This window comes from Aethalodelphis obliquidens, unplaced genomic scaffold (genome assembly GCF_003676395.1).
Source record: "Aethalodelphis obliquidens isolate GAN/ISIS:26980383/991018 unplaced genomic scaffold, ASM367639v1 scaffold13, whole genome shotgun sequence".
Taxonomy (NCBI): Eukaryota; Metazoa; Chordata; class Mammalia; order Artiodactyla; family Delphinidae; genus Aethalodelphis; species Aethalodelphis obliquidens.
In genome coordinates, this window is record NW_020837957.1 from 1411901 (window position 1) to 1437779 (window position 25879).

The 25879-nt window shown below is 44.0% G+C and overlaps 1 protein-coding gene across 1 annotated transcript in view; it reads left to right on the forward strand.

The window, feature by feature from the left end:
- Positions 1–11289: 11289 nt before the first annotated feature.
- The window catches only part of ROR1 (ROR family WNT receptor 1), a 416524-nt gene continuing 401934 nt past the window's right edge, over positions 11290–25879 (forward strand). Inside the window, exon 1 of the mRNA XM_027113977.1 lies at positions 11290–11974. Within this exon, the coding sequence (XP_026969778.1) occupies positions 11884–11974 (91 nt within the window). The 5' untranslated portion in view covers positions 11290–11883. The remainder of the gene's footprint in view (positions 11975–25879) is intronic.

Below are 25879 nucleotides of genomic sequence, written 5' to 3' on the forward strand. Positions count from 1 at the left end.
ATTGGAGTATAGTTGATTTATAATATTGTGTTAGTTTCAGGTGTACAGCAAAGTGATTCAGTTATAAATACATATATATCCATTTTTTTCAGATTCTTTTCCCATATAGGTTATTACAGAATATTGAGTACAGTTCCCTGTGCTATACAGTAGGTCTTTGTTGATTATCTACTTTATATATAGTAGTATGTATATGTTAATCTCAAATTTATCCCTCCCCCACACCTTTCTCCTTTTGTAACTATAAGTCTGTTTTCGAAGTCTGTGAGTCTGTTTCTGTTTTGTAAATAATTCATCTGTATCATTTTAAAAAGATTTCACATATAAGTAATATCATATGATATTTGTCTTTCTTTGTCTGACTTACTTTACTTAGTATGATAATCTAATAGTCAAGACAGGGAAGCAAACTAAATGTGCATTGATAGAGGAATGAATAAAGAAGATGTGGTACATACAATGGAATATTACTCAGCCATAAAAAAGAATGAAATAATACCATTTACAGCAACGTGGGTGGACCTAGAGATTATCATAAAGATGCTGTTTTTTGAATAGTGTGTAACACTTTTCTACACATGGCAGGGCCACACAGAACCCTAGAAGTCTATCCTGTGATTCTTCTACTGAAGGTTGCTATTAATTCCACACAATTTTTCCCACCACAGACACCTTCAAATAATACAGGATCTACTGAGTCATATGGGCCCAAGCAGCAGGGCCACTTGTACCCTACTTGGGCAAGAGCTGTTTCTTTTATAATTGCTGTACTGTTGTAGGGACTTTCTTCCTGAGGATCTGCCTCTCCTTTAGTCAACTGAGTTCTGGTCAGAAAACTGGTCCTGGCCTGGAACCTAGTAAAGTACCATCATTTTTTTTTTACTGGGGAAGCTGCCTTCCACCTCCTGATCATCCATCCTTGATTAATTTTGGCTGAATGGTTTGAACAATGCCCTTGTTGCCTGCCCACATAATTTGCTCCTAGTGATGCTGTGTTCTTTTAAACATCTCCATAACTCTGTGAGCCAGGCTTCCCTGGCTGCCCCTCTAGCCTCACTACTCATCACAATAATTGTGTCCATGTTGCGTCTTTGGTTAAGCACTTCCACCTGGCCTTTATTTTGGGATATTATCATCCCTATTACCATCAACAATCCATTTTCTAACAGCATCTCTTAACATCTGCTCTGGCCTTGCAGAAGAGGGCCACTACTTAGCGTCTCATTGATGCTGGTGTCCTCCCGTCATCCACCCCCCTTTCCCACACCTACTTCTTGATTTCAATTCTTTCAATCCTTTCTTTCAGTATTTCTCTTCATGATCTTAAATAACATATAGCTGCATCTTGATATTTCAGTTTTAGTCATTATTTATTTTTTAATTGAAGTATAGTTGATTTACAAAGTTGTGTTAATTTCTGCTGTGCAGCAAAGTAATTCAGTTTTACATATACATATATACATATATATACACACACACACACACACACATTCTTTTTTCTTATTGGGGTATAGCTGTTTTACAATGTTGTGTTAGTTTCTGCTGTACAACGAAGTGAATCAGCTATATGTATACATATATCCCCTCCCTCTTGGACCTCTCTCCTACCGCCCACCCCATCCCACCCATCTAGGTCATCAAAGAGCACCGAGCTGAGCTCCTTGCACTACACAGCAGGTTCCCACTAGCTATCTGTTTTACACACGGTAGTGTATATATGTCAATCCCAATCTCCCAATTCATCCCACTCCCCCTTCCCACTCCTGTGTTCACACATCTGTTCTCCATGTCTGTGTCTCTATTCCTGCACTGCAAATAGGTTCATCTGTACCATTTTTCTAGATTCCACATATATGAGTTAATATATGATATTTGTTTTTCTTTTTCTGACTTACTTCACTCTGTATGACAGACTCTAGGTCCATACACGCCTCTACAAATGACCCAATTTTGTTCCTTTTTATGGCTGAGTAATATTCCATTGCATATATATACCACATCTTCTTTATCCATTCATCTGTTGATGGACATTTAAGTTGCTTCCATGTCCTGGCTATAGTAAATAGTGCTGCAATGAACATTGGGGTGCATGTGTCTTTTTGAATTATTGTTTTTTCTGGGTATATGCCCATTAGTGGGATTGCAGGATCATATAGTAGTTCTAGTTTTAGGTTTTTAAGGAATCTCCAAACTGTTCTCCATTGTGGCTGTATCAATTTACATTCCCACCAACAGTGCAAGAGGGTTCCCTTTTCTCTACACCCTCTCCAGCACTTATTGTTTGTAGATTTTTTGATGATGGCCATTCTGACTGGTGTGAGGTGATAACTCATTGTAGTTTTGATTTGCATTTCTCTAATGATTAGTGATGTCAAGCAGCTTTTCGTGTGCCTCTTGGCCATCTGTATGTCTTCTTTGGAGAACTGTCTATTTTGGTCTTCTGCCCATTTTTTATTGGGCTGTTTGTTTTTTAAAATATTCTTTTCTATTATGGTTATCATAAGATATTGAATATAGTTTTCTGTGCTATACAGTAGGACGTTGTGGTTAGTTGTTATCTATTAAATTCCACTATGAAATATGAGCTCTCTTTCATAGTCACTGCCCCCCCAACTCTATACTTCCCATCCTCCCACTCTCTCATAATTGATTGTAATTTTGATTAGATTCAGTGTTTGTGGAATTACGTCTGTGTAATCTCTAGCTACAGCTAAACCATACTATGTTTATTTTTCCTTTTTTGTACAACTTTTTTTGTATTTCATGGAGTTAATCATTGTTTGTATTTGTTTGTTTGGTTTTCTATATGCTTCTCATCAATTCATCCCAAAACTTTTCCTCAAAAGCAAAAGTTTTTCTTAGACCTAAATCCACCTGAAATTCTATCTCCTAGAGTCTTCAGACCTGTTCCAATCTTGGCTAATTCTCCCTGTTCAATTATTCAGTTTTGCTCCTGGAACACGCTTTCATTAACATCCTGAAAATTCCTCTCCCCTTTTTCCTAGATTCCAAGTGTCCATTTTTTTCTTTCTTTCTTTCTTTTTTTTTTTTTTGGTTTACTTTCTGAATAGCTGCCATATATTCTCTGATAGTATCCTTGGAGAGTGTATGTGGTAGGCTGAGTAATGGCTTCCCAAAGACCCCATATCCTAATCCCCAGAACCTGTGAATTTGTTTCTTTACATAGCAAAAGAGACTTTGCAGATGTGATTAATTTAAGAATTTTGTGATGAGGAGATTATCCTGGATTATCCAAGTGGGTCCTGTGTAATCACAAAGGTCCTTATAAGAGAGAAGATATGAAGATGAAGTGGAGAGAGATTTGAAGATGCTACACTGCTGGCTTTGAAGATGGAGGAAGGGGCCATGAGCCAAGGAATGCAGCTCTAGAAGTTGGAAAAACCATATTCTCCCCTAGAGACTCCAGAAGGAACCAGCCCCGTTGATACCTTGACATTAGCCCTGTAAAACTGATTTTGGACTTCGGGCCTACCAAACTAAGAGAATAGATTGGTATTGTTTTAAATTACCAAGTTTGTGGTAATTTGTTACAGAGGCCATAAGAAACTAACACAGGGTACATGGAAGACACTTCTGAGGATTTGCATGTCAGCAGATGTTCTTCTCTCACTTCAAATGATAGTTTAGCTGAGTATAGAATTCTAAGTAAAAAATAATTTTCCTTCAGAATTTTGAAAGTATTTCTCCAAGGCTTTTCTTTTTATTTCAGACATAATAATTATTTTTAATTTCCAGGACTATTGTTCACTACATCTTTCTCCCCCTCCTCATCCCCTGCAAACTGTTCTTATTCTATAAGAACAATCTCTTCACTTATCCTTCTGAATGTGTGAATGATAGAATGTGTGTGTGTGTATGTGTGTGTGTGTATAAGTTTTCTTCTATCTAAATAGTCTATTTCTTCCAAGGTATTTTTTCTTATTTATTTTTCTCTCTTATGTTTAGAACCTTTCTCCAAATGGTATTATTTGGCTGTCAGCATGTATTACTTACTTTGAAAGTTTATTGAGGTGTAACTGACATACAGACTTTAAATTGAATATATTTAAGGTGTACATTTTTTAAAAAATTTAATTTATTAAATTGTAGTTGATTTACAATATTGTGTTAGTTTTAGGTGTACCACATCAGATTCTTTTCCATTATTGTTTATTACAAGATACTGAATATAGTCCCATGTGCTATCCAGTAAATCCTAGTCGTTTATCTGTTTTATATATAGTGGTGTATATCTATTAATCTCATACTCCTAATTTATCCCTCCCTCATTCCCCCTTTTATAACCATAAATTTGTTTTCTATGCTGTGAGTCTGTTTCTATTTGGTAAATAAGTTGATTTGCATTATTCTTTAGATTCCACATATAAGTGATATCACAAAATATTTATCTTTCTCTGACTTACTTCACTTAGTGTAATAAACTGTAGGTGCATCCATGTTGCTGCAAATGGCAATGTTTCGTTCTTTTTTATGGCTGTGTAATATTCCATTGTACATGTATGCCACATCTTCTTTATCCATTCATCTGTTGATGTACACTTAGGTTGCTTCCATGTCTTGCCTATTGTAAATAGTGCTGCTATGAACAATGGGGTGCATATATCTTTCTGAATTAGAGTTTCTGTATATTCCCAGGAGTGAGATTGCTGGATCATATGGTAACTCTATTTTTAGTTTTTTAAGGAACCTCCAAACTGTTTTCCATAGTGGCTGCACCAATTTACATTCCCACCAACAGTATAGAAGGGTTCTCATTTCTCCATACCCTCTCCAGCATTTGATTATTTATAGACTTTTTTTTTTTTTTTGGTTGCGCTGGGTCTTTGTTGCTGCGCGTGGGCTTTCTCTAGTTGCAGTGAGCGGGGGCTACTCTTCGTTGCAGTGCATGGGCTTCTCATTGCGGTGGCTTCTCTTGTTGAGGAGCACAGGCTCTAGGCGTGCGGGCTCAGTAGTTGTGGCTCGTGGGCTCTAGAGCACAGGCTCAGTAGTTGTAGTTTGTGGGCTCTAGAGCGCAGGCTCAGTATTTGTGGTGCACAGGCTTAGTTGCTCTGCGGCATGTGGGATCTTCTCGGACCAGGGCTAGGACACGTGTCCCCTGCATTGGCAGGCAGATTCTTAACCACTGCACCACCAGGGAAGTCCCTATAGACTTTTTGATGATGGCCATTCTTACTGGTGTGAGGTGATATCTCATTCTCGTTTTGATTTGCATTTCTCTAGTAATTAGCGATGTTGGAGCATATTTTCATGTGCCTGTTGGCCATCTGTATGTCTTCCTTGGAGAAATGTCTATTTAGGTCTTCTGCTCACTTTTTGATTGTGTTGTCTGGCTTTTTGATATTGAGTTGCATGAACTGTTAAAGTGTACAATTTGATGAGCATGTCAGTTATCAACTTATTGTTCTCAGTTCTGAGTGCACCCTTCAATATATGCTATATACTAAATAATGGAATTTCTTTAAGTGTTTGTCCTTTAAAGTGAGTTTTTTCCATAGCCAGGTCTGGAGGGACATTGCAGGAGGAAGAGGCTTCTTGCAGTTCCCAGCATGGGCCAAGTGGTGTGGGTGTGAGAACACAGGTGGTGGCTGCCCCAGCCCAGAACTCCATCTCTCTGCCACCTTCTAGCCTTGGCCTGGTGATAATCTTTCACATAGCCTTCTCAGCATGGAAACCAAAGCCGCTGTGTGGCTTGTATGCAGTCACCTGTGGCTAAGATGGTCACACACTGAGCAGATATTCCTTTTGTAAGTCCCCACAGCCCACCTGTGGCTCCAAGCGGTAGAGGGGTACACACAGAGCTGCAGCTCCCTCTGAAAACCCCTCACTGGTCACATGTTCTGAAAGCCTCCTGTCCACACCAGCACTCAGACTCCCACTGCACACTCATGTCATTAGTTGCTCTCAAGAAGGGGGTCTACTGTTTGCTTTAGTCTGGACGAGTCGGTGAACATCACTGCTGCCTGGTGGGCTGAACCATACCTTCTCCAATGAGGTCTGAACCTCTTTTAAGTTTGTAACATATCTAGTTTCCTTATATCTTATAGTTACTCTTTTATGACAGTTATTAATTTGTAGAAATAATTAGAATTAAACTTCTCCTGCTTAGTCTATGGTGTGGTTTCTATCACATGATTGGATCTAGACTGCTGCAATGAGTTTTGACATATGTATACATCTATAAAACCATAACCACAAACAAGATAATAAACATATCCATAACTCCCAAAAGTGTTGTTATGCCTGTTTGTCATCCATCCTTCCAATTCTCTGTCCCCAGGTAAACAGTAATATATTTTTTGTCATTATAGATTAGTTTGCATTTTCTAGAATTTTATATAAATTGAATCATGTAGTATATATTATTTTTAAAAATCTAGCTTCTTTTACTCAGCATAATTATTTTTATATTCATCCATGTCATTATATGTATTAATAATTCATTCCTTTTTACTGATGAGTAGTATTTCATTGTATGGACACTAGAGTTTGTCCTTTCACCAGTTGATGGACATTTGGGTTGTTTCCAATTTTTGGCAATTACAAATAAAGCTGCTATAAATTTTCATGCGAAAGTCTTTGGAAATATGTTTTCATCTGTCTTGGGTAAATACCTAGAAGTGGAACGGCTGGATCAAATGGTAGATGTACGTTTAGCTCTTAACTGCAAAACTGTTTTCCAAAGTGATTGTACCATTTTACATTCCCATCAGCAATGTATGAAAGTTTTAGTTGCTCTACATCCTTGGCAACACTTGATATGGTTCATCTTTTTACCTTTAGCCACTCTAGTAGGTATGTAGTAGTATCTCAACATGGTTTTACATTGCATTTCCTTGATTATTGATGATGCTGAACATCTTTTCATGTGTTTCTTTGCCATCTGTATATCTTCTTTGGTGGTTTTTGTTCAAATACTTTGCCCATTTTTAGAATTAGGTTGTTTCTCTTCTTATCAATGAGTTGTAAGAGTGCTTTGTATGTTCCAGATGCAAGTCCCTAGTCAGACATATGCTTCACTAATATTTTACCCTAGGCTGTGGCTTACCTTTTTATTTTCATAACAATGTCTTTCAAAAAGCAATAGCTTTGGGCTTCCCTGGTGGCGCAGTGGTTGAGAGTCCGCCTGCCGATGCAGGGAACACGGGTTCGTGCCCCGGTCCGAGAGGATCCCACCTGCCGCAGAGCGGCTGGGCCCATGAGCCATGGCCGCTGAGCCTGCGCGTCCGGAGCCTGTGCTCCGTAGCGGGAGAGGCCGCAACAGTGAGAGGCCGGCGTACCAAAAAAAAAAAAAAAAAAAAGCAATAGCTTTTAATTTTGAAGAAGTCCAACCTATCAATATTTTCTTTTACAGTTCATGGCTTTTGTGTCTTCTATAATAAATCTTCACCAAACCCAAGACTGCTAAGATTTTCTCCTGTTTTCTTTCAGAAGATTTTATAGGCTGTAACATCTTGGTATTAGTTACTAACAGTACTTTACTGTTCTTGAATTTCTTGTTAATGAAATTCTGGTGGTGATACTAGGTTGAGGAGATGTTAAACACACACACACACACACACACACACACACACACACGGTATCTCAAAGGTATAGCATGGACAAGAAGAGCACAACATTGGGGTGAAACAGGGAAGCACATCTGTCTTTTTATCATCTTTTTTACCTCTATACGAATGGACCTGTGAAGCTAATGGATAAAAATATATGAAATCAAGATTGTGCTAGAAATCCAGGCTGTATGATCACCAAATTAATGCCCCTCTCCCACCCCATAATGTAGAACTTTGGAGAAAAAAATAATAAACAATTCATTGAATAGGCACCATGCTAAACACTGTGTTGAGACCTTTATATTCAGGGTATATAGTATATTATTTTATAATCAAAATAACTTTATAGGATTCGCTCTATTATCTTTTTTTTCAGATGAGAAAATTACATCATAAAAAAGTAAAATTGTTTGTTCAGGTCATCCAGCCAGGTCTGTCTAACACTAGGGCCCCTGATCTTAATCACTAATTATAATAGCTTATACAAGTGTTAACTAATTTAATCTTCAGAGCAAAGTAAGATGCTAAGTATTACTACTATGCTTCTTTACAGAGATTCAAGCTCTCGCAGCTATTAAGTGCAAAGCCAGGATTTGAATCCATGTAATCTGGCTCCTGAGTCCTCACTTGTAACCATCATGCTCCTTGGTTTCTCCAAGACGAAAAATTAATGGCTATATTTGTTGGGTATATCAAGCAAATGCCCCAAATGAATCTCTCTCTCCAACAACTTTCTGAAATGTAAGGTAGTTTCTTTTACATTCTCCTTGGCACTTGACCCCATTGATTTGCCACTATCCTGCTCCTTTTCCACCTTCGCACTATGACTTACCCGTAGTTGTGCCTTCTAAGTGTCCACAGTGATAATAAACAGAGCCATGAGTGTGTGCTTGTGGGAGAGGCCATGGTGGATGGTGGCCTCCTTCAGCAGCAGGAACCTCAGCTGGTACCTCATAGCTGGAGCCAGGACTCTGAAGAGAGTGGCTCCTCCTGGATTATCTGATCCATTTGCGTCAATTACTGGAGTGGTTAAGGAAGAGGGCAGGTCCATAGAAGGCCTGCAAGAGGAACATTTCTATTGCTTATATCTTTTCACACATCCCATCACTTGGGTATAATGTAGAGAGATTTGACTTAGGCTTGACTCCTACCTTTTTGCCTTAATTTTATGGCTTTGGGCAAGTTTGTTTCCTTTTTTTTTTGAGAGTGATAAAAACATTTATTAAGCAGCAGCTCAGTATCAGGCCCTGTGCTAAGCACGTCACATTTTTTATTTAATTAAAATTTCCCATTCTGTGAAGTATATATTTGTATTTTCTTTTAACTAATGAAAGAGGTTAAGCAACTTTGGGGCCAGTTTCTTAACCTCATTTTAGATTAATTTCTTCGTCTGTGAAAAATAAAGATGACACCGACCTCATGGGAATTTTGATGGCCTAAGTAATCTCGTGTATGTAAATAATAAAATAATAGTGTTATTATATCTATAACATTTTTAAGTGCCTACTCTGTGCCAGATTCTCATAAAAGCACTTTATGTGAGTTACCTTATTTAACATTCATAGCAGTATGGAATAGGTACTATTATTATCATCACCACTTTGAAGACGAGAGCCTGAAGCACAGACGGACTGAGATATTTGTCCAGGTCACTCAGCAGAGACAAGAAAAGCTAGAGCATGCACCCAGGCAGCCTGTACTCATCAGCACTGGCATTTACTGAACTTGCATAAATATTTCCTTTGTCTTTTTTTTAAACAGGAAGAGCCTTTTTCTAGCCTATCCTTTGGGAACTAGTATGTTACAGCTAAACTTCCAGGGATCTGGGATGACTGAGGGAGTGCTTACCTGGGTCTGGACTTGTTGATGCAGGTTCCACTTTTGGCTCTGACCAGCTGTGGGACCTTGGGCCAGGAAGTTTCACCTCTTTGACTCCCATGTTTCTCCCCTATAAAATGTTAAGGGGGGTAATTTCCAGGGCCCTTTCCAGCTGTCACATTCCTCACGTCTATGATTTTGTGATTAAGTTCCTGGAAGGTTTAAGTACTGATAAAAGTGCCATTAAGTTCTGTATACTCAGCACTGGCAGCCGTCTGTTACCTAAGATACCTGGGCCAAGCCGTTATGGGTTGGAGTTTGGGGGCAGGGTGGGTAGAACAGAAAAGGCTCCTTGTCTGGCAACTAAGTGTTGTTCTGTAGACGACGGAAGACTGTTCAGCAATGTGCAGTGTCCTGAGATTCCTCTGATTTCTGGACCATGGTGTATTGAGGCCGACCATCAAAGACAGTTTTCTAACAAGAGAACCTTGTGCAGTAAGTTCCTCAGGCAAGTGACAGGAGATAATTGAGACAGGATTGAATGGGTCTCAGGCAGAGAAACTTGAGGACAGACCTATTTGGGCGATAAACTGGTTGACCCAAGGCCTCTCTGTCCATCATTCCTTGACCTCAGGTCAGAGTGATAGAAAGGGGAAAAGCTATCAAGGCAGCTGGGGACACTCCTGCCCTGAAGTCCTGAGAAGAATAAGTGACTGTTTGTCCCACATGGGTTAGTCATTCACCTGCCTGAAGGCAGAGGGCCACGAGCCTAGAGTCTAGGACCTGCTGGGACAGGATGTGGGCTACAAAGTCCTTGCCTTCAATGAGGTGACTGCTCATTATAAAATCCTGAAGCTAGGTACTTAGAGGCTATTGCTGCAGCAATAATAACCACTGCCACTCATCGAGTGCTTGTTATATGCTAGGCTCTGGCCAAGAACTTTTAGGCCCATCATGGCAAAGAGACTGAGTCTTGGCTTGGCCATCCATTGTCTGTGTGACTGTGGGCAAGTCACTTACTCGTTTTTGCATTTCAATCTCCAGAACTGTATTATGAGGATAATCTATGTAAAAGTGCAAAGAGATGTAAAAATTTGTAATGACTTTTTTTTTTTTAACTGTCAATGGAAGATTCAGGAGCTAAATGCACACAAAGCACTAGGCAAACAGGAGGCATTCAAGAAACGATTATCTATACTGTGGGCTTCTCGGTGTTCCTCTAGGCCAAGACTGACTGGTGTCTCTTTTTGCTCTTGCATCCTCATAGCCTAAATCAGGGCCTGGAACCCAGCAGGTGCTCACCATTCCATATGATCAAAGGTCCTCTCTACAAGGTCATGAGTATTTATGTACCACAAAATTCATAACGCTTAACCAGGAGAAATGGACAAAAACATACTGTTAGTAGGAGACTTTAATGACCCCTTTGGCCGAGCAACCGGACGAAAAAATATGCAAAGACACAGAAGGCCTAAGAAACATAATATAAAGGTCAAATTGAGATAGTCACCTATCTCCACATTCTGAAGACAGAAAAACACCTTTCAAGAGACCAAGGGGACATTGACAAAAACTGACCACAGAGAAATCCTCAATACATCTCCATAAAGAAACAGTACAGATGACATTGATTTCGATGCAGTGAAACTAGAAATTGAAGACAAAATGGGAACGCATAAATCACTTGGGTCAAAGAGAAACTCAGAAGGGAAATTGCATGATATCACTAAACGTTCTATTACCCGGGGTCACACAGCTAACAGTGGTAGAGCTGAGGCCGCTAGAATCTGGGTCTCCTAAGTCATTCAGCCACGAACCGGTTTGCGAAGCCCGACAAGTGTCCCTGAGCCTCGGTTTCCCTTTCTGCCAAATGGTCCCAAGGGCCCGCTGGGCTCAAGTCCCGCCACAGGTTTGAGCTGTCGCGGGGCAGGGGAGGCGCGGGAGCAACGACTTTTGGGACGTCTGGGAGGGTGCGGGTGTTGAGAGGCAGCAGCAGAGGGCGCTGGGTCGCCGGCCTGGGCTCGCCTCTGCCATTGGTCGGGGCCCGGCCGCTGGGCTGGAGAGTTGGTGGAAAGTGACAAGTTGAGGGAGGCTGAGAGCAAGAGAGCGAGCGCGCAGAGCAGGAGGAGCCGCCGCGGCCGCCACGGAGGGAGCCCCGGGACGGCAGCCGCCGGACGCAGGGCGCGCTCTTCTCAGAGCCCAAGCCGGCGAGACTCTCAGTCCGCGAGTGCGACCCCGACAGCCCGGGACTGAACTGACCGTCCGGACGCGGCGAGGCTGCAGCCAGAGGGCTGGGGAGGGAGCGCGTTTACGGGGTCCTGAGCGGCCGGGCGGAGGCGAAGGAGCAGGTTAGAGGGAACAAAGAACTTCTCAGACGCCCCCGGCATCCTGTGGGGAGAGCGGCCGGGACGAGGTGGCCGGGACGCCGGGCAGAGCCCGTGGATGTTCTGCGCGCGGCCTGGGAGCCGCCGCCGCCGCCGCCGCGAGAGGAGGAATGCACCGGCCGCGCCGCCGCGGGGCGCGCCCGCTGCTCCTGGCGCTTCTGGCCGCGCTGCTGCTGGCGGCGCGTGGGGCCGCTGCCCAAGGTAAGAGGAGCATCGGCCGACTCGCGGGCCCGCCCGGCCCCGGCCACCCTCCCGCCGGCCCGCCCGGCGCTGGCAGACAGGAAGCGTCGCGCCCGCCTCGGGGGGCGGCCGGCGCCCCGTCGGGGGTCTTGCCAGCGCGACTCCAGGCGCCGGTGAGGCAGGCGAGGGGATTCACCCGGGAGCCCCGCTGTGGGCCGGGGGTGCGCCCGGGGACTTCTTCCTCGGCGCCCAGCCGCAGTTGTCAGCGCTGACAGGAAGCGTGGAGGGGTTGGGGGTCGTGGGGCGATGGGATGCTTTTCGTCCCCCCCACATCTCGCCGGACCCCTAACGCACTCCAACCGGTGTTCAGGCAAGTCCATCCTGCTCCCAAACCGCAGACGCCTTGGAGAGCGTGGTCCAGAAGGGAGTTTGTATTTTCAGGGGTGCCTGCGAGAGCCCAGGCTGTCCGCAGACCGACCCAAACAAAAGCCCTGTTCTCCTGGGGCTCGGGCGGCCTCGCATCTCCACCGTCCCCGGCTCGCCGGCCTTCTGGAGGGTCACGATGGAGGCCACAACGTGTGCGCTGCCGCCGCCGCCACTTTGTGCAAAATGTGCTGTCAGAGGAGGCCTGCTGCTCCAGAGTGCGTGTATGTGTGCGTGTGTGTGTGTTACAAACAAGGGGGGAAAAGACAGCTAATGCATACTTGATTTTGGTAATCTCCAAAGACAATCGCAACAGTTAGAGAAAGACTTCACCGAAAGCCAGAGCGTCTTAGCTCGCTGCGGGAAGCCGGGATCCTTGCTGCGTCTAAGCCGGTACACAATGAGAGGGAAGAGCCCGGCTGCGCCTGTGGAGACAGCCGATTCATTCTTTGGAGGTTGGAGGGGGAAAGTTGATTAAAGTCTCCAGGGTCTTGGGCCTCACTTTTAACATGCATCCCTTGAGGGGGTGCTGGAGCCCCTGGATTCTTCCCTCCCCCACTCGCAGCCCCAACCCATGCTCTTTTATCATGCATCTTTCATTTTTAAGTTAACGCTGGCTTTAGGAAAAAAAGGCTCTGGGCTATTTAGCAGTTGAGGGGAAAAGATCTATTCGCTACATGGACTATGCAGAATTAGTTTAGACTAAAATCTAGCTAATATTTTTCGTAGTAGAAAACACACTCTGGAAGGAAGTTGTGGGTGAATTTTGATTTCTTAGAGATGACTTTGGGGAAGTGGGAACCACATTTTCCGAGGATGATTCTGAAATTGATCCTATAGTGTGGTTGGGCTAATCTGGAGGCTCCTCGGGGTAAATACAGCTCCTAATTGTAATTAAGATGTACATCAGCAGGGAGTGCACCTTCTTGATGAAAAATCCTAATGAAATGTAAACAGCTTGGTCACATGGATGTTTGCTTCGTTGATGCCAAACATCTGGTTCCATGCCACACACCTGGGTGAAAAGTAAAGAAGGGGCCATGCTGCCTAAAACATTGTAAACATCCTTCTGATGTCAGGTTGCCCGGTGAATTGAGGTGGAGATAACCAGGGTGATTCTAGCTAAGGCAAGGAAGGCTCCTAGCGTGGGGCCTTGATTACTTCGGTTATATCCTCTGTTCACTCTACTTCTACATAAGCTTTCAGAGGTGGTTGCTTTTAGATCATGGGGAAGGAGGGGAAGGGGGGAGGGAGGGTACAGTCCACCTTTCCTTGGTTATCTGCCTTTAAATAAGGTTATCTGCCTTTGCTGAGTGTAAGACAATTTTGTTATCGGCAGTCACCCAAATTCTGTCTTGTTTAATTGTCTACAGGCTTAAAAAAACTTAAAAAAAATCCTCACAAATTTATTGTTTCTTTGTCTAAAAAGTATAAAAGCTGCCAGCTTTGACCACTTCTTAGGTCCCATTTCTGTGGGACCTCCATGCGTATGAATTAAAATTGTTTCTTTTTCTCCCATGAAATTTTTTTTTAAAGAAAGAGTATTGCCTATTCTGAGCTCTTCAATATTGAGCTAAAATCAGTTATTACTGTCTTATTTATTGTCTAATAAATCCCTTTCTATTTCTGTGAATGCTTGATATCTTCTCTGGGGAGAAGCCTTCTAGTGGAACTCAGATTTACCTTGTCTGATCCAAGATTCTTAAGGTAACTCAGCCAGAGGCTCAGGAAATCAGCCTAAGGGGAGATATGTTTCATTTATTTATTTATTTTAAAAGTGCTCAGCATTTCTCCCATCATTTCTCTATTTTGTTAGCCAGGAGGAGCAAACCTTTACATTTGCTTTTTCTGGTCTGTTCATTGTTTTCTCCCCATCTTCCTCTTACCAACCGGAGCTAAACCTCTCTAAGAAGCTGAAGCCGTGATAACTGTACCCAGAGCTCAGGGCCTTTAGAACCCACCTAGGCCTCTCAGAATCCTGTAGATTCTGTGGTTTGGCTGCTTGGAGTCAGAGAGGGGTGGCCTGCTACTGTTTGCTGTCATTTTGTAAACTTTCCAATGATGTTTTAATAGGTGCCTGTCCTGTCGGCTTCTAGAATCAGAATCTCTTGAGGGCAACAGGACTGTTAGCTTTCCTGGTGAAAACACTGGAGACCAAGTCATCCAGCTGCATCTTTATTAGAGACACCTGAAAATCCTACCTGGGGGAGCCACACAGAGGCCTAATTAACAAGGGGTGTGGTCCAACTGCCTCTGGCAGTGTGTTGGGAATATTTAATTTTTAATATTGATTCAGTATACCTGATGGCTGTATTGCTATTCTGATACCTGGGATTATCTTTCTGGTATTTAGTTAGGAGTCCTTTTACAAACTTAACTTTGGTCTGTATTTTCCTCTCTCCATCTCCTGCATGGTGAGCATAGGCCTCAAATGAGACTTGAAAGTTTCTAAATGGTGTGTTACTTGCATTCATTAGTGTTCAACTTGGCTGTGGTTTGGCGGTACCACATACCCCATTTCAAGTATTTTTGAAAATTGTACCCAGCATCCTATGGAGAAAGGAATGCTCTGTAGACTATATATTATGTACATATATATCTATATAAATGGCATATGTTTATACACGTATATAGTAAGTGGGCCATAGATTTTTGTTGAATGAATGGAGAATAACTTTTTTGGTTGTATGTAAAATTGTTGTGTTATTTGCTTTTCCTAGTTAAAAACTCAACATGGCGTATTTTCAAGGATTTTTCCTTTTCTTGTCTCATCTTCTAGTATGAAGGGAGTATAGTAGAACTGAACAGTAGAGCTTCATGGTTATGAGCACAGGTGTTGGAGTTAACAGACATGGGTTTGAATCTTTTCTCTGCCACATACTGGTTATGGTGATTAGTTTTTCTCAGCCTTACCTGAGTGTTATGAGATCTCAATGAAACCATGTATGGCAAGTACTGGAGAAGAGCACCCAGCCTAGAGGGTCTTAACTTGGGGTACCTGAAATTAAGGCTAGGAAACCCCCCAGGAATAATACACAAAATTTAATATGCATTGTGGTGGTTGTGTGTTTCTAGCTATAATCTGATTTTTTAAGGAAACTGCAATCCCCCCAAAATAGGAACCATTGATTTGGAGTGTTTGGTGCTTGGGGCAATGAGTTGCCTTCCTGGGTAGGTTGCAAAAGGTTGACGGTTGGTGTGGGGGGGTCCTGGGCCTTAGCCCAGATCTGCACAAGCCATGGGGCCTCTATCTCTCCTCACTTTCTGCTTTCTCTCCCACCAGGCCGGCTGTTATTGGGCCTGAGAGAAGCTGAAGAATGGTGTCAAATCCTTTGACCTCTACCAGGAATGTATTTCCCTGAACCCAAGCATTCTGAGATGCTGGTGTTTGCACAATTTATTTAACAGACACTTGCATGATCCTTACAATAGGCCAGTCACCGTTCTAAGCAGTTTTCAAGTATTAACTCACTGAATCCTCACAACAACCCTATGAGGGAGGTGGCATAATTAGCTCATTTTGATTCAGGCACAGAGAGGTTAAATTACTTTCTCAAGGTCACATGGCTAGGAAGTGGCGTTGCTGGCCTTACAGAGGCTAAGAGTTCATGCTCTTATCTAACTGCTGCCCTAGACAGTCTCTCCTGGTTTAAGTCTTAAAATTTACACTATTTTTATGTTATGTAGGAGCCAAAGGTGCCTCTTCCCCAGGTTTTCTAAGAGCAGCAAAGGGATGTTCTCTTAGCCATATCTAGGGGTTATAATAAATGACTGGAGACAGCCAATTTCAGTTTTCCTTCCTGTGCTGGAGTTGCCTGAGCAAGACCTGCTGTAACTCAGAGATAGACCGGAATGGCCTCTATCGTCTGCACTTCTGATCAGGAGGAATTATATTGTTGTAATGAACTGCACCTTGGATGCGGTTTGAGGAGTGTGTCTGGCAATTCCTTCCAACCAGCGATGAGATGTATTTTGATGAAGTGCCTCTGTATTTGCATCTTGGTGTACAACTTGGGGTGTAGGCTGAAAAGGGGTGATTTATTAGAGTGTTCTCTAGTGGGAGAGCTGGCTTGCCAACTCCAAGTTCCTGATGTGGATCAGACCCTCGCAAATCCAGCCCCATCTGGGAAACACTCAAGTCTCCGAGGACTCTTTCTCAAACAGAAGAGCCTCAGCTTGGCCTTACCTAGTCCCCAAGGTGTGTCAGGAGAGTCTGTTCTGTAGACAGACAGAAAGGAATAGTCTTCTGTGATTCTGAGAAAGTTCTCTGGAGTTGAAGGGGGGGATGATGGGGTGGGGGCTTTGGGTTGGGGGAACTCTTCGAGATCCTTAACTAAATGCAGCTGCTTGTTACACGGAGCCTGACTTGCATGCCAGGAATATCTAAAAAGCTAACGAATACAAAATAAAAATAAACAGCAGTAAAAAGGCTCTCTCTTTGTTGCAGTAAGCTCGGTTGGGGTTTTCAGTTTGTTTAGGAATGGGATAATTGTGGCATCCACTTTATTTTGGTAAGGCAGTGAAACGTGGATTGATGTTATGTCATTGGGATGCTACCACCACCTGAACTTTTTCCTTCACACCTCCCCCCTCAGAACGCCCAGGCATGAACAGCCACAGGGCCTGAGTCTCAAACTGTTGCCCCTGAGTGAATTACATTGAAAGAGGGCAGATAATTTAATGGGATAATGTTGGCAGGGCCAGCAAATTTCACACCCCATCTCTCACTAATAGAAAGGCAGTAGAAGGCTACAATATCCTCAGATGAAAAGGTTGTATAAAAAGGTTCTGCGTAACAGTCACTGTCTGTCCATAAATAAGGTTCTGTAGAGTTTTGATCCAAAAGCTGTTATGAAATACTGATAAGCCAACCCTCATAATGTTTGGCCTGCTTACATTTCCTTTTTTTTTCCTTCTCTCATAGAACCATAGATTTTTTTTTTTTTAAGAGGGGGAAGGGACCTAAAGATCAACCAGTCCAAACTGTTTATTTTCTGAAGTATTTCTGTACAGAAAGAACCTTCTTTTATAGCCTTTTAAAGAGGCAGTATGGAGTAACAGAAATGGAATGGGATTTGAACCTGATAGACTGGAGTTTGAAATGGGGCTTTGCTGCTTGCTGGCTGCGTGACCTTAGGCAAAGTTCTTTGACCTTCAGAGCCTCAGTTTCCTTCTCTGCAAAATGGGGATAACAGCAATATCTGACTCACAGGGTTTTTGTAAGAATTAGAGGAGATAATTGACATAAAGCACCTTACACAGCACCACAGACCTAGTAGCTGCTATCATCAGCAGGGTTTGCTGGAGAAATCAGAACAAGTGGTTCCAAAACAATGAGCATTGTGCTGTGAGATACAAGACTCAGAGAGCAGCAATTTTTTCAAGATGGTAGGACTCTTGAGTGTTCTTTTTTACAGGGAGCATACAGATACTCTAGATGTGAGCAGTCCCAGGCTAGTGCTGGGGACCTGGACTGGAGAAGATTCCACAGGGCAAAGCCTTAAAACAAAGGCTTTTTTCAGAACAGTGAGCTCTTTGGGGAAGAGCAACCCCTCCCTGGTGCTTGGTGTAATTCCAGAATCCTGCAATGGGGAATGTTACATTTCAGGGACCTCCACTTGTAATCTGACCGTTTTTAGCTCCAATATCCAAATAATCTTGCTGAGCACAACTTGAAAGAGAAGGATAATGGCCGGAGGAAAGAATCCTGAGGTGCTCTGTTAGCCATTTAAAATTTCTGAGTACAAAAAAAAAAAAGTTCACGTTACGCAAAGAGAGAAGAGTAAAGAAGTGTGTGGGAAGGGGGAGGGGAGATAAAAACGAACCCGGTCTAAAGACCAAGACCGGACTTGTGGTTTTATTTTTATTTTTCAACAGTAAAGCTTGTCATTTAATGCATTTCAACTTACATTTGTTTTATATTTATTATATGCAAGATATGGTGTTTGTGCCCAGGAGTAAAACATTATCACTGCCCTCAAGGAGAGATAGAGGAGGGACATTCTTACTTTTTAAAGAACCTACTATGTGCCAGGCATAGTTCTTTACAGGTATTAGGTTTATATGTCCCAACATCCCCTTGAGGTTGGACTTCTGACCCCATTTGTCAGATAAGGAAATCGAGGCCCAAGTATTGAGGTAAGCGTCGTAGCCAACCTCACAAAACTATTAAGTTGGGTTTGGCATTTGAACCTAGGTATTTGGACTATCAAGTATATGCTATTTACACTGTCCTTGAAGTGTAATTGGAGAGGCAAGATGAACAGATATGTACCTCCACATGCCAACTGGCTCTCCCGTAAGTGAATTATAGGAAAGGGTCGTGAAAAAAGGACTTTGGGAACACAGGGGTGGAAGACATTAATTCTCACTCACGGAATTGGAGGGTCAGAGGGAGAAATCTGTGCCCTTCAGTGGCTTATTGTGAGGATGCAATGAGATAATGTATGGAAGGTGCTCAGCGTGCTGAGTGTTCAGCTGTAGTTCTGTAGCCAGAGAGAGGCCTGGTCAGGATTAATCTGCCTCGAAAGCCTGTGTGCTCTTAATTGTTCTGATGCGCACCTTCTCAACAGGCGTGTGGTTTGTAGGAAGAGTAAGTGGCTATGCAGCCTCCAAACAGAAGGGAACACAGTTTCTCTGGTCTCTTCCCCACCTGCCCTAATCCAGATTTTTGGATTCAGCTCTGCTTTGGGCAGGGTGTGTGTGGGGGTGGATTTGCACAGGCATGAGTTTGGAGAAAATCACGGAGCCTAATCATAAACCATAACACTTCTGGAACTCTAGCCAGGACCTGCCATGTTCCCCATTCATTCTCTGATCATACATTTTTCTATGCACTTACTTTGAGCCAAATATTCTCCTAGTCACTAGAGACATAAAGGTGAATAAGTCTAGGTCCTTCCCTTGGAGGGTTTTTCAAATGGCAAGTCTGTGGCAGAGATTGCTAGCTGATCATCAGATCTGTTTCATCTCTTCCTGGGCACATGGCTAGACTACATTTCCCAGGTCCCTTGCAGTTAAACGGAGGCCATGTGACTAAATATTAGCCAGTGGAATGAGGTTGAAATCAATGAGTGTCACCTGTACACCTGATCCATAAAAAAACTTCCCAGGCAGGATTGCTATGATCCTGTATGTGGGAACTCTAGAAGTCATGTGTTGAAGACACCACAAAATGGAAACAGCTTGGAACCCACCCTAATGACTGCCCGGTGGAAGCCACCTGCCAGTCCACACTTGTTTAGGTTTTATGTGAGTAAGAAATGAACTTCTATTGAAGTGAAGGCTATTTCAGGGCTTATCAGTTACAGCTGCTAATGGTATCTTAACATTATTTCTATAACTAACATTTTATATCTATCATATAGTTGTAAACCATAGTGCACCATGAGATGAATTTTGTGGGTCTGAATCACTATTTTTAGATAGAATATAATAGGAAATATCAGAGTGCATTACATTAATCTGGTGAGTATTTTGGGAAACTTTAGCTTCAGTTTGGTAAGTGCTGATTTGGGTTATTATTGAGCTCTCATGATCAAAATTTTGAAAGTCACTGTTTTACTGAAGGCATACAAGTCAACAGCTCTGTACAGCAGAGTGTGGTAGTTATGATAATAGTGGTAAAGTCCCAGTGCTATAGAGACTCAGTTAACGAGTGCCTAGGAAGCAGAAATGGCAAAAGGGGTTCATCTTTCCAGTCCATTTGTATTGGCTGCCTGTGGTGCAGTGTTGAAAAGGATTCTGAGGTTTCTTCCAGGGTCTCTGGGAGGGAAGGCTGTGATCTGATAGCAGCATCTGCCATGGGCTTGGGAGGAGGAGTAGAGGCTCAGACCTAGCTTGCATCTGACCACTTTGCAGGGAGTCTGAGCTCCTTCCAGTGAATTCAACCCCTTCCCCAATTATTTATGGCACACAAACGGGGTCTGTAGCGCTGTGCACAGCACTGTGGGGATTTTAGAAGAACTATGACTAGCCCTTGTAGAGTTTACCTTTTAGGGGCAATAAAATAGACATTTGTGAAATAACTTTGCAGCCAGAGAGCGCAGAGTTGGCAATTACAGATTCAGAATGCCTAGGAAAGAGGGCTTTGAGTGGTGCCTTCGTGGTTTCTTTGCGTATGAAAGGAGCAGGGGAAGGGAGGAAGAAGCAGGGCTTTACTGGAAGCCTGATAACTTACTTCTCTCTCCAAAAGAGAGTCCCAGAGAATTAAAAATCCCGTACATTTCAGGGCTGCTTGTCAAAGGTATCATGTATCTTATTCCCTCTGCTGCAGCAGTTTTGTTTTGTAGTGAAGGTTACTAAATCGCAGTCCACCTTTTGCCTGCGTGATGAACATCATAATAGTTGAGTAATACACATCAAGAATCCTGTGTGCCAAGAAATATTTTAAGTTCTTTAACTATTTTAACTTGAATTGTCTTCGGGGAAACCCTATGAGGTAGGCACTAATTATTAGCTCCATTTTCCAGATAAGAAAATTGAGGTACAGAGAAGGTAGGTAACTTGATCAGTATCAAACAGCAAGTTAAGTGGGAGAGCCAGGATTTGAATGTAGTTGTCCCGAGTCCGGGGCTTTGTCCTTGATCATTAGGCTATTTTACATCTCATTAAAAAAAAAAAAATGCGGGCTTCCCTGGTGGCGCAGTGGTTGACAGTCCGCCTGCCGATGCAGGGGACACGGGTTCGTGCCCCGGTCCGGGAAAATCCCACATGCCGCGGAGCAGTTAGGCCCGTGAGCCATGGCTGCTGGGCCTGCATGTTGGGAGCCTGTGCTCCGCAGCGGGGGAGGCCACAACAGTGAGAGGCCCACGTACCACAAAAAAAAAAAAAAAAAATGCTACCTGATGATTCAGATTCTCTGTAAGATCCCAGTCAAATAGCTGAGTCAAAATAATTATAATTGAAGCCTCCATTTGCACAGGGCTTTGCAGCTTACAAAATTATTTCATGTATATTACCATTAATTTTTCAAATATTCCAATGAAATAGAATTTCTTTCTTTCTCTCTCCCTTTTAAAATTAGGCCTGTGAGGTTTGCAGTTCACCTAAAGTCACTACAGCTGGTGGAGCCTGCCTGAAACCCAGCCTCTTTTTTTTTTTTTTCTCTCTTGCGGTACGCGGGCCTCTCACTGTTGTGGCCTCTCCCGTTTGCGGAGCACAGGCTCCTGACTCACAGGCCCAGCGGCCATGGCTCACGGGCCCAGCCGCTTCGGGGCATGTGGGATTTTCGCAGACCAGGGCACGAACCCGTGTCCCCTGCATCGGTAGGCGGACTCTCAACCACTGCGCCACCAGGGAAGCCCCCAGCCTCTTTGACTTAAGGCTTTTAGTGCTTTCTGCTCTAAATAACTGGGGGAATTTCCTGATGGTCCAGTGGTTAGGACTCTGCGCTTTCACTACCAAGAGTGCGAGTTCGATCCCTGGGCAGGGAACCTGCAAGCCGCGTGGCCAAAAAAACATTAAGAAACTGGAATTCGTGACTCTACGTCTTGTCACTGCAGTTTTACCAGTAAATGAATTTGCCTGATTCTCCTCAAATCAGCTATGGTTTTTGGAAATAGTTGTGAGGCATTTGTGGATGGAACCTGGAGCTAGGGTTCCTGTAATCTAAGAAAGTTCACTTGCGAACAGACTGAGAGAAGTTACTTAAAAACAAGGAGTTTCCTAAGTGGTTGGTGATTGCAGCATGCAGTGGAGCCAGTAATAGAAGGGCTTTGGCATCAGAAGGTCTTGCTGTGAAACTGGCCTCACCATTTCTGGCCAGGTCAGCAAATGACTTGACCTCCCTGAGACTCACCTTCCTCACCTGTAAAACAGGAAGCATAACGGTGCCCACCTGCACGGGGTGGGGAGGACCATAGGAAGTGCATGTACAGTGCCTGGGTGGTGTTCAGTATGTGCTTGCAGCTACTTCTGTGAATTAAATGGAGAGCAGCAAGAGTGCACTGCCTCCTTTGAGATTTTCCCAGGACATGACGGAGCAAAATTTCTAAACCTCAGAACCTTTCTTTTATAATATAATCATCCCTGGGGCAGACCTTCCTAGCACCTAGAACTTTTAGGTTATAATTATATTAATATTTCTTCAGGATGGGGACCTTTCTTAAGCTTCGTGAAGATTGAACAGCCTGAGGTAAGAACAGATCCTGCTGCCTGAAATCCTAGATTTCCTGGAAGGCTCCTATCTGTTCTTCCAGGAAAATTGACACCATTTCCTGATGGCGTTAGGCATCCATCACAGCAACTCATTTCACTTTTTCTCCACGAGAGAGATTATCTCCTCACCTCTTGGATTTCACTCCGATCATGGTATGTCATGTCATAATTTTCACATTTCCTGCACAGGATTTGTTGTTTTTCTTTTCCCTACCTGAATGTTCAGTGTGATGCTTCTCCACATGGGCTCCCCTGAAAGGCGTGCCTTAAGAAAGTACTGCTTAGGGCTTCCCTGGTGGCGCAGTGGTTGAGAGTCCGCCTGCCGATGCAGGGGACACGGGTTCGTGCCCTGGTCCAGGAGGATCCCACATGCCGCGGAGCGGCTGGGCCTGTGAGCCATGGCCGCTGAGCCTGCGCGTCCAGAGCCTGTGCTCCGCAATGGGAGAGGCCACAACAGTGAGAGGCCCGCGTACCACAAAAAAAAAAGAAAAAATAGTGTTGAAGAAAGTAATGCTTAGTTCCATGGTGGCTATTTACCTCCTTCCTTCAGAGCATTGCCGTGTGTCATCTAGAAACTTTCAGTCGCAAAATATTGCCTATTTGAGGTTAGCTGTGTAGACTGCTGACAACAAGCAGTAACAATTTTTGACGATGTTCTTAATCTACTGGTGAGGTACCTTCTCTTGCTCTATGCTGCTCATAGCACGCTCTGCCCACTCACATCTGGTGTCCTTAAGCCAAGGAGTCAGGTGCTTTGCTTGTGGCCAGGTAGTCTTCAAATGGTCAGAACCTGCAGTGGGGGCCTCCCAGGGGCCACCTGGTAAAGGGCATCTCTCCTACCCAGTGAGCAAGGGAGGATCTGAGCTGAGCATGCCCAGTTTGTTCTACCAGCTGTCAGCAAGTCACCGTATCCGACTGTGCCTTGCAAGGAGTAGTTAAGTCAAGGGGTAGAGAGAGTCCAGCACTTCCAGCACTGATTGGTTTCCCTCCCCAAGATGAAAGTAATGCATTGCTCCCTTATACTGGCTGCAACTTGATTTTTTCTTAAAGGAGTAATTGTCAGATTTTATGGATGTGTTGGGATTAAAACTATATATACGTTAGTCAAAACGTTTTATAAATAACCCTCCTACCTCTCAGCCTCAGGGCTCAGGTTTAGAAAGTTTCTTGACCAGTCCAGGATGCCGGTGAAGGTGGCTTCCCTCAGACTCACAGAATCAAATCAACAGGCCAGTGGCTCTGTCTGCTGAGTGTTGGTGTAGAGGAGAGAAGGAAAGAAGGGACCCAGGAGGCACAGCTCCTTACCCGCCGAGTGACATGTCCTGTGTAAACTCCCAGGAAGTCACTGGCGATTCCACTTGGTTAAATATTTGTTTAGCAACTAAAGTGGATGCAGGAGAAATACATGGCTAGATTCTCTTCTGTAGGAAGTTTACTGTTTTTGTCAGGGAGACAAGATTGATATCCCCATATGGCATGAGAATAACTCATTGAATCAAACTCACTGTTCTGGCCTTTGTTTAGGCCCCTTTCTCTATCATGCAGCCTCTAGAATCTGTGTACTTAGCACCCTCCCTCCCCCCCTCCACACATCTGGCTCAAGCTCTTTCCTGTCCATCTCTCCTCCCTGAAATCTTTTTTTTTTTTGGCGTACGCGGGCCTCTCACTGTCGTGGCCTCTCCCGTTGCGGAGCACGGGCTCCGGACGCGCAGGCTCAGCAGCCATGGCTCACGGGCCTAGCCGCTCTGCGGCACGTGGGATCTTCCCAGACCGGGGCACGAACCCGTGTCCCCTGGATCGGCAGGAGGACTCTCAACCACTGCGCCTTCAGGGAAGCCCCTCCCTGAAATCTTGCTCTTCAACCCCCAGTGCTCCCACATTCAGGAGTCCACCCTTCTGCCCTTCTCTCCCCGGTGCCCTCACATTCAGCCAGCATTCCCACACAAGCCTCCTAAGTCACACTCATTTATGCTGATTTAGCCCAAACCTCAACGTTAGTGGTGTAATAATAATCACCATCATTTATTGAGCATCTACTACAGGCAACAAATCAAGCAAGGCATTCTGTATTTTGCGGTGGAATCCTATTATTTTGTCTTTCCAAAATTATTGCCCTGAATTAAACTTCTCTCCCCTTACTTCCTCCTTCTGCCCCTTTGTCAACTGGGAAAAGAAGCTGCTTTTGTCCACACTCCAGCCTTGTTATGGGGAGACTGCCAATCATAACCCCTGCCCATCAGCCTCACTATGAGGGGCTAATAATCATAGTCCAACCCTGGGTTTTAGGGGTAGCCCCTTTAGGGTGGGGAAGCTGAGAGATGCCCTCAGCCATGTCTGTACCCCAGAACGAAGCTAGCGTGTAGGAGAGAATGACTTTGATATTCAGAGCAGGCGCTACTGAGAGGTGTGGCAGGGGTCCAATCTCTCCTCCGTCTCTCCCAGAACTTCTGCTCAGAGCCCGTAGACTCTGCTATGGGTGAGGTTATTATGTCCTGACCGTGCACACATCATACCTTGCTAATCCTCACAAGAAAATGAAGTGGTATTGTCTTTGTTAACCTAAAAGAAAACAGTTTGAATGCTTTTTTTCTCATGAGAAAACGTGTGTTCACTAAAAACAAAATCAGAAATGTAATGCAAAAACAAAATTTGCCACAATCCTGTCCCTCAGAGATAACCTCTGATAGTGTTTTGAATACACGTGTATTTATAAGAGGAGGTCACACTTTTTTTTTTTTTTTTTTTTTTTTGCTGTACGCGGGCCTCTTACTGCTGTGGGCTATCCCGTTGTGGAGCACAGGCTCCGGACGCGCAGGCTCAGCGGCCATGGCTCACGGGCCCAGCCGCTCTGCGGCATGTGGGATCCTCCCGGACCGGGGCACGAACCCGTGTCCCTTGCATCGGCAGGCAGACTCTCAACCACTGCGCCACCAGGGAAGCCCAGGTCACACTTTTATTCCCAAGAGAAACTGAGGCTCAGAGATATTACGCAACTTCCCCAGTGTCATAGAACCAGCCACTTTCCATTCTACCCACTTCTTCACGAGCGGGGACCAGATCTTTGTTAGTTAACAACTGTCTAGTTGAGCATGTTTTACTTGATAGGAAATCACCAAATATGGGTTGAGGGAAGGCTAAAATCAATGTAATTAAGTGCCACAAGGAAGGTGCACATGGTAAGTTTTGTAGATCAAGGAGGAGAGAGGTGAGAGGGTTTCTGAAGGAGGTGGAGCTTGACACGGAGAGCCGATATTAATTTGCTTTTCTCCAATATGCAGTGTCCTCAGTGGTCCAAGTCAGCAAGCGGGGACACCAGAGCGCTTCCCACTGCTAGGATTGGGCACT